General features: G+C 36.3%; 3 protein-coding genes across 3 annotated transcripts in view; all 3 read left to right on the top strand.

The window, feature by feature from the left end:
- Window positions 1–1,053: 1,053 nt before the first annotated feature.
- Window positions 1,054–4,803, top strand: LOC100183968. Its single transcript, XM_002121324.4, has 8 exons — window positions 1,054–1,181; window positions 1,624–1,873; window positions 2,221–2,362; window positions 2,588–2,716; window positions 2,956–3,083; window positions 3,403–3,538; window positions 3,877–4,009; window positions 4,526–4,803. Exons 2-8 carry the CDS (start codon window positions 1,629–1,631, stop codon window positions 4,609–4,611), a joined length of 999 nt encoding a protein of 332 aa, XP_002121360.1. The 5' UTR covers window positions 1,054–1,181; window positions 1,624–1,628; the 3' UTR covers window positions 4,612–4,803.
- A 188-nt stretch (window positions 4,804–4,991) lies between these two features.
- LOC100176893 lies at window positions 4,992–6,875 on the top strand. The gene is made up of 7 exons (XM_026833779.1): window positions 4,992–5,277; window positions 5,332–5,479; window positions 5,674–5,802; window positions 5,870–5,997; window positions 6,079–6,214; window positions 6,405–6,537; window positions 6,605–6,875. The coding sequence occupies exons 1-7, from the start codon at window positions 5,066–5,068 to the stop codon at window positions 6,688–6,690; spliced, it is 972 nt and encodes a 323-aa protein (XP_026689580.1). The 5' UTR covers window positions 4,992–5,065; the 3' UTR covers window positions 6,691–6,875.
- A 330-nt stretch (window positions 6,876–7,205) lies between these two features.
- Window positions 7,206–8,476, top strand: part of LOC100179218 — a 5,125-nt gene continuing 3,854 nt past the window's right edge. Inside the window, exons 1-5 of the mRNA XM_026833778.1 lie at window positions 7,206–7,557; window positions 7,614–7,761; window positions 7,959–8,087; window positions 8,145–8,272; window positions 8,356–8,475. Of these exons, the coding sequence (XP_026689579.1) occupies window positions 7,349–7,557; window positions 7,614–7,761; window positions 7,959–8,087; window positions 8,145–8,272; window positions 8,356–8,475 (734 nt within the window). The 5' untranslated portion in view covers window positions 7,206–7,348. The remainder of the gene's footprint in view (window positions 7,558–7,613; window positions 7,762–7,958; window positions 8,088–8,144; window positions 8,273–8,355; window position 8,476) is intronic.

Below are 8,476 nucleotides of genomic sequence, written 5' to 3'. Positions count from 1 at the left end.
AAAGTTATGTATGACTTAACTTGTGAGCAGGCACGAAGTATGTGAAACAAAACACCGAGTTGTAACGACTGTAGTTTCCCCGCCGCGCATGGATGAATAAGTAACATTCATTATAAAATACCGCAGAGTGTGATGCAGTTATAACAGCAGGATATATCTTAAGAAGCTATCATAGTAAGGCCGACTTAATGCATGATAGCGTTTTCATTTATTCCAGACTGGAGTCTAGATTACATTATTTGACAAGCAGTATGTATAGTGTGTTATTAGCAATATGAAAATGCATTACGCTCCCTCAGATGTGGGCAGTTCTTGCTTGATACCGTAAGCACAAGACGCGTTTCTTAATTGCATTTATAGGTGCGTGTTTAGCTGCCATTTTAGCATTTGTGGATAAATGTACAAGAGTAAAATGCGTACCCAGCCAGAGAAAGCAAAAAAATGGAACGCTTATATACTGCCAGTCATGCCCCGTATTGGAAATTATGTTTTTACGACACCGACACATGTCCGGTTTTAAGGGCATAGTGCAACATAAGCAAGCTTATAGTTGTAATTGTACCAATCTTCAGTGAACCATGTCAGAACCTGCAGCCAAATGCATTCGTTGATTACTTGATTACACTTCACATTCCATGCCTCAGCGTGACGATGTGCGGGACTCGTAAACGTTTTTTTTATTGATTTTTTTTTTGGTTGACTTTGCTGTTAGAGCGGGTAGTGAATTTTGGAAAGAATTTACGACAGTTGTGTTCTAAAGTTTTAGAAGCCAATTTTAATAATGAAAGTAAAGAAGTTGTTTAAAACCAGCGCGGATATCGTTATAATAGAAGTTACTTGGGGAACAGGCATCTGACTGATAAATTGGTTGAATTTTTCTAAATTTAATTTTTTTTAACGTATTCATGCGATTTGTTTCTCAAGTGGTAGAATAGGCTTTCGGAAACTTTGAAAGGCGGCGTCGGGCGAGTACCTCTTGTTTGCTGCCCCTGAAGCAGCGATGCGTTTGCACGCATTTTATGTGGCCAATCGCTACAGTGTGTTGATGATGATTTTAACGTTTAACGGTCGAATAAAGTGATCGTTTACTATGATGCTCCTTAAGAGATAAACAGTAGCAAAGGAATCTGAGTGACAGTGCAGGCTTACGTTTACCGAATCACCTTACAGCGATTACTAAGGTATTGTACCCAAAGTTAATGATTCTATTTTATATGGATGATGTCCTAAGTTAAACCTTTATGTCAAGTGTGTCAGTTAAATATAATATTAATTTAATTTGTCGCTGTAAGTCACGTAGGCGAAGTTGTTATTTTGAACACGCAATGTACAGAACTTTTCAGGAATGACAAGTTTCCAGGAACCTATGGCTGCTTACTAAGTAAATGATAAGGAAACGCTCAACTAAGTGTCTGTACGGTTGAAAACGCGATAATGTTACATAGCTGTACGGTGTACGGTTCTAGAACAACGTTTGTGAATTGGCACTTGCAGTTTATTAGCTACATATTTACAAATATATCAGTCTATAGCAAATCGTTTTTGCAATTATTGCGCCCAGGACATTTCAGATGTACTCAACTTGAAAATGCTGTTGTTAGCTTAATTGTTTATTTCAAACAGGCATTATGGCAACGGCCAAGGAGTTTAAAAGTGTGTTGAAGCAAGCAGAATACTTAGGCGTTACTGAAGAGCAATTGAATCGACTGAAATTAGTAAGAAAAATACGAAACGAAGGAAAAAATTGGCAGCAACAAAACGCGGAATATATTACTGCTGCATCCGTGTTGTTTATCGCAGTTGTGCTGCCGATATTATTAACTTATTGCACAATCATTTTTAAGACTCAACTCGGTTTACTACTTTTGCAAAGGTAAGACACCTTTGAAACTACCTTATCAGAGTATCGTTTACTTTTTACCAAAAATTTAGAAGTATGAAAAATATTACGCCAAACTCATCCAGACCCAATAGTCACTAATAGGTTGTCTAAAATAAACTGTCAGTCATACAGAAAAACAAAACCACGAAGTTACATGCGTGGTAACTCTTAGACTGAAACATAACGACTGTCGTTTTCCGTGTGTCATAACGACTGTCGTTTTCCGGCCACGCTAATATAAAGCAAGTCACACTCATTCGTAGCGGCCGCATGTAAGACATACTTTATTACAATCCTTTTCTTTTAATTCAGTTTATTGTTAACACGATTGTATTTAGATATTTAGGACGAAATCAAACAATCCACCAATTCTCATGTATTGTCGATTCATCAATACTGTTACAGGCATTCAGGCCTCCAGTTAACTGTAGCAAATGTGCAGGCGTTACCGATATAATGTACGCTACAAATTTATCTCCGGTAAGTGGCGCTATAACTATAAGACCAAACATCCTATCTTACCCCACCCTACTATTTGAACATTAACATTAATTATTGTTTAACGGAATTATTTTTATTAATAAATTCGTCCCAACCTAAACACTTTAACCAAGGAGTTTTAAAATGCTATGATAATACTACAGCCTAAATTAATAGACATTTAATAGATTTGAAATGTTTGTGAAAGAATTAACTTTTTCCCAGAAAGAATTTCTTGAGAAATACGCTTTCAACATGCAGCCTTTGGTTGTGAAAGATGGTCAAAGTAATTGGACCGCTCGGGAAACTTTTAGCTTCGAATATTTTAAAGGCATTTACCCTCCTGGCTCTAAGGTATAAAATTTATGTTTAATATTTCAAGTTGACGTTTTACCTTAACTTGTCTCTTTTTGGTACTTTCTCTGGCTTTGGTACTTTCTTTCTTTCATTCTTTTTTTGTAATATTGGTGAACTGAAGTCAAATTTTATAATCGGTGTATAGAGTCATTCCCATCACTTACATGTGCACCGTTAGCATCACGGATGCTTTTCATTTACATAGTCAAAATTTAAACGAGTAACTTTACATTAAGGCACTCAATATAATACGAAATCGCTGCCAGTTCTTTCCATACAACACCGAAATGAACGGCCCAGAAGAATTCTTCAACATGTCGAAGAGCAGATTTGAGGGAAAAGAAGATCACTGGTATATCGGTTGGTAAGTACAGTTTAAACTAATTTGTAATAAACAGCGTTTAGTATTAAATAAACAGCGTTTAGTATTAAAGTTTGCTGCAATATAGAGTCTAAGTTAGTCAATATTGTGTTTACCGGTGTGAGTGATGCGCTTTCCAGTCATGATATTCATACACACTCAGTCAGAAATATATATTTGAGTTTTTTAATTGCCTATTGTTGATTTGCTTTAATGTCTGATAAAAAAACTTGCTAGAAAATCCTTCATTTTTTTATCCAAAGCGGTTGTTACGACAGAAGATACCTAAATTATCTCGTTAAAATTTACTGTATTCTTGTAGGAGCAATTGTGCCGGCTCGTCAGTGAACGAAATTAAGAGTCATTACCAGATACCATACTTTATACCAATAGAGTTGGATCATAGTAGAATTGATTGGATATTTATGGGACTACCTGGTCTTGGAGCACCAATGCATGTACGTTACTTTAATTATACCTCATATAGGTTTGACCGTTAGAGTAAATACCTTAAACGTAAGTATTGCCTTATAAATACGTATTCCCATTGCTGCAACCACGGTCGTTAAAGTGAAAACCTTAAATATAAATATAGTAGGATGGGGAAAGATGGAACACCTTCAGCACATAACATCCAACTATCCTGATTAAAAAATCTTTAAATGTTCTTTTTTACTACCAAATGTGCAAAATGTATTCCCACCTCCCCCCATCCTACTATATTACTCTTGCTGCTTCTTCCATTCTTTAAAAACGAAATAGGACTTACCATTTAATAAATTTATTCGTCTAACAGTTGGACTTGGTATACGGAACATCATGGCAAGCCCAATTAAGCGGCTACAAGAAATGGACGCTTCAAGCTCCGCCGGAATGTTGGGGAATTTGTCCAAGTCAGATTGAATTCACTGTCGGCCCAGGAGACATAAGTAAGATTTTTTGTATAGATAAGATATTTTTGAACAAATAATTTTTTTTTAAATATGTAAGATTTTTTTAAATAAATAAGATTTTTTTTAAATAAATAGTATTTTTTAAATAAATAAAATGTTTTTGAATGAGTAAGGTATTTTAGTATAGATAAGATATTTTTGTGAAACAAATTAGTAGAGTGCGCAGGTAATGGGGAACATATTATAAACATTCTCTCTTTTTCATCCCAATTGGTAGTAAACAAAGAATATTTGTAGAATTGAATAACCGTGGCCCCGCGCTTCTGAAGTGGCGTTGTTAATCGTATAGGTTTCAAACAATTAACAACGGTTTATGCTAGTCGTGGGGAAACGGTTTTATAATTTCTTTAATGTTGTTTGTTTACTTCCAAATAGAGCAAGAAAATCGAATAAAAGGTGACCCATCTCCCCCCACCCTATTATATAAGTAACATATGTCTATATTGTTGTACCACGGCCCGCTATAACACATTATTTAACGTGACATTTTAGTGGTTTTTGATGGCAACAGATGGTTTCATCAAACCGACATTGTAGGAGACGAAATGAGCGTCGTTATCGGATCGGAATTTTTTTGATATTTTGCTGGTACCGTGTATCTGGATACTGAAACTTGTATATACAAAAGCGGGAGAGATGTAAATTTTGTTATGTTTTGTTGAAAGAGCATATAGGGCTTACAATGATTTTATTGCTGTGTGTTTGCTCGCAATGCTTAAGCCTGCATTCGTGTTCACAATAAACAAATATTTATAAAATCAAACAATTTATAAAGCCTCATACATTGGCGAGTTCGGTTGATCGTAACTAGCGTAATATAATATTATTGTTATGGAAGTCCGAATGTAAAACATTGAACAAAGCATTATCCCTTCGTATGTTCCTTCTTGCAAGGATTACTTGGAAACGAAGTCATGATTTCCGCAAGAACAGCAATCGATTTCTGCAGTATTGGTGCGGTTTAAGATAGTTAATGTTTTCTGTTGTAAAAGCATTTAGAGAATATACAGTGTGTACTTGCTAGCTAATAGAATGGCAACCGTAGATCAGTTCAAAACACTTTTAAAGCATGCTGAAGACCTCGGTATTGGTTGGGAGCAGTTAAACAGACTTAATTCCGTCAGAGCGATAAAGAACGATGGAAAGAAATGGCACCAACGGTATTCAAAGGTTCTGTACGCTGGCTTGGTAGTTTTATTCAGTATTAGCCTTCCGTCTTTGTATCGCCTTACTGATGAATCGGGGTAGGTCGTTATAATTTTGCTTTGATAAGATCGTGCTAGTTTATGTTTTTTTAGAGTATCAGATGATTTAGAACCTCACCCTTTGAGTGATTGGAAATGCATTCTGCCCAGTGCAGTTTTTTATAAACTTCTTCGTCTCCCAGTAGACTGCAATGCTTGCAAAGATGTAACTGAAATTTTGTATCTAAATAATATAACACAAGTAAGTGGAAACTACGTTTCATATACTATACGGCGAAAAAATGCCAATACAGTAAGGCGTAAGCAATTAGTTCTAACATTGTAGTTTAGCCTACGCTTACTTCAGTTTGTTACAATTAATACCAACATTATAATTGTAAGATACATTTTTGAAAATTGCAGTTAACAAATGTCTTTAACTCGTAACTCGTTTAGAGAGAATTCACTGAGAAATACGCACACAGCATGCAGCCTATCGTCGTACAAGATGGCCAGAAAGGCTGGACTGCAAGCAAAACTTTCAGCTATGAATATTTTAAAAGCGTATACCCCCCAGGATCCGAGGTTTGAAATTGTTTAAAAATGAGAGTTTTTATTATTCCATTTAAATTCATTATTTTTGTGTGATAAGGCGCTTGCCCATGTTGTAGACAAATGTCAATTTTTCCGCTACAACTCGAATATGTCTGACGCTGATGAACTTTTTACCATGTCTCAAAACCGATTAGAAGGGAAAGAAGACCATTGGTACATTGGATGGTAAGTAATTAAATACAAAATCTTATACGTAGCCCTATTTAACATGATATCGGAAAACAAAGACATCATGTGTTTCCTTAGGAGCAACTGCGAAGGTCATGCAGCCAACGAACTCAGAAAGCATTACAAACTACCTTACTTTTTGTCCCCTGAACTAGATCACAGTAACACTGATTGGATTTTCATGGGGTTACCAGGACAAGGAGCATCAATGCATGTAAGTTTTTATTTATTTTGCCGATGCCGTGTTAAAGGTTCGTGGCTTAGGTGTTTGCATTGTAATAGAACGGTAACGTGTTTGGGTCGAGATTGACTGCAATATACCGGTAATTCAATTGAACACTTAACTTAAAGATTAATACCAATCGAAATGTTTAGCACTTTCTAACCTTATTTCCGTTATATAGGTTGACTTTGTTCCTGGGGGATCTTGGCAAGCACAACTAAGCGGTACGAAGGAATGGACCTTTGAAACACCTCCGGAGTGTTACGGTATATGCACGTCTAAGATGATGGTGAGGGTCAAGCCAGGGGAAATAAGTATGTATGCTGATTGAACTGTTAAAATTCTAAACTACAAAACTAATACATTGTCTCGTTCGTTTAGTTGTTCTTGATGGCAACAGATGGTTTCACGAAACACATATTCTTGGGAACGATTTGAGCATAGTGATTGGATCAGAATATTACTAGAGATACATAAAAGAACAGATCGTGTTTTGAATAAAAAAGAATACCCATTTATCGCAGAAATTTTATGGTCTACTGTCTTTTGTGTTTTTTGTTTTTTTCTATGCACTGATAAGAGTATCCGCTGTGCCTTTTCAATTTCTGAAGTGTTACATTCCGAGTAATTATTACAGTCCTCACGGACACGCCGGCCGTTTTGTGGCGTCTTAGTTCGGTTCCGGTTGAATGAGTTGTGTCTGGGCAGAGTTGAGTGTGGTTGTTGTAATGTATTTACAATTTATCTTTTTCAAACTTAAGTTAATGAGTTGTATACGGAGTTTGCACGGGGAGATTATACGTTGAGTTGTAGTTATGTATGATCTGAACAGTTTATCGTCGTAGTTGTAATATCGTGGGGCTGTGTAGCGATAGCTTTCAAACAGATAACGTTGTTGTTTTTTAGTTGTAGCCTAACCCGATAATATTGTTGAAAAGTCTGACTGTCTAATTGAACAAACTATTATCGCTTCGTATGTTCATTCTTGCACGAATTACTTGGAAACAAAGCCATGATTTCCGCAAGAACAGCATTCGATTTCAGTAGACATTATAGCGTTTAGTTCAGATAGTTGATGTATTACAGCATTTAGATATTACAGTGTGTAGTCGGAAAGCTAATGGGATGGCAACCGTTGATCAGTTCAAAACACTTTTAAAGCATGCTGAAGACCTCGGTATTAGTTGGGAGCAGTTAAACAGACTTAAATCTGTCAAGGCGATAAAGAACGATGGAAAGAAATGGCACCAACGGAATCCAAAGGTTCTATACGCTGGATTGGTATTTTTATTCAGTATTAGCCTCCCGCTCATGTACATCGACCATGAGTTAGGGTAAGTTGAAATCAATTTGGTTTGATAATACCATGCTATAGTTTATGCTATTTTAGAACATTAGATGATTCAGAACCTCACCCTTTGAGCGATTGGAAATGTCTTGTGACCAGTAGGGCTGTTGGTCCGCTCGTTCGTCGACCCGTAGACTGCAATGCTTGCAAGGATGTAACAGAAATATTATATTTAAAGAATATAACGCAAGTAAGTGAAAATTATGTTTCGTTTATAATATTATACTTTCATGCAAAAACATATTTTGGCAATATGTGTGTGGTGGCTTATGGTTTTAGTTTGTACAAAAGAGGTTGCGGTCCAAACAAGAACATTAAAAGGATATCGCGAATTGTGACTGAGAAAGATCTGCTGAAAACTAACTTTGATGTCTTTTGATATTTTAGAAAGAATTCACAGAGAAATACGCACACAGCATGCAGCCCCTTGTCATACAAGATGGCCAGAAAGGCTGGACTGCAAGCAACACGTTCAGCTATGAATATTTTAAAAGCGTATATCCCCCTGGATCCGAGGTTTGAAATTGTTTAAAATCGATGTTTTTTGTTTTAATTAAATACTTTTGTAAAAAGGCGCTTGCCCATGTTGTTGACAAATGTCAATTTTTCCGCTACAACTCGAATATGTCTGACGCTGACGAACTTTTTACCATGTCTCAAAACCGATTAGAAGGAAAAGAAGATCATTGGTACATTGGATGGTAAGTATAAAATCTTTTTACCGAGTCATATCCAAATTCACATGGTGTCGGAAAACCATTAAAAAAGTACATATGTTTTTTAGGAGCAACTGCGAAGGTCATGCAGCCAACGAACTTAGAAGGCATTACAAATTGCCATACTTTTTGTCTCCTGAACTGGATCACAGCAAAACGGATTGGATTTTCATGGGGTTACCAGGACCA

Source organism: Ciona intestinalis, chromosome 3, assembly GCF_000224145.3.
Source record: "Ciona intestinalis chromosome 3, KH, whole genome shotgun sequence".
NCBI classification, from domain to species: domain Eukaryota; kingdom Metazoa; phylum Chordata; class Ascidiacea; order Phlebobranchia; family Cionidae; genus Ciona; species Ciona intestinalis.
The sequence above is the reverse complement of the archived record's forward strand: the minus strand, read 5'-3'. Positions and strand labels throughout refer to the sequence as shown.

Bases quoted from the DNA above. Each gene is read 5' to 3' on its own strand.
- LOC100183968 (XM_002121324.4), top strand. From the start codon at position 1,629: ATGGCAACGGCCAAGGAGTTTAAAAGTGTGTTGAAGCAAGCAGAATAC. The intron at 2,363-2,587 runs GTAAGTGGCGCT...ACTTTTTCCCAG, and splicing joins ACGCTACAAATTTATCTCCG to AAAGAATTTCTTGAGAAATA. The intron at 4,010-4,525 runs GTAAGATTTTTT...GTGACATTTTAG, and splicing joins TGTCGGCCCAGGAGACATAA to TGGTTTTTGATGGCAACAGA.
- LOC100176893 (XM_026833779.1), top strand. From the start codon at position 5,066: ATGGCAACCGTAGATCAGTTCAAAACACTTTTAAAGCATGCTGAAGAC. The intron at 5,480-5,673 runs GTAAGTGGAAAC...TAACTCGTTTAG, and splicing joins ATCTAAATAATATAACACAA to AGAGAATTCACTGAGAAATA. The intron at 6,538-6,604 runs GTATGTATGCTG...TCGTTCGTTTAG, and splicing joins GGTCAAGCCAGGGGAAATAA to TTGTTCTTGATGGCAACAGA.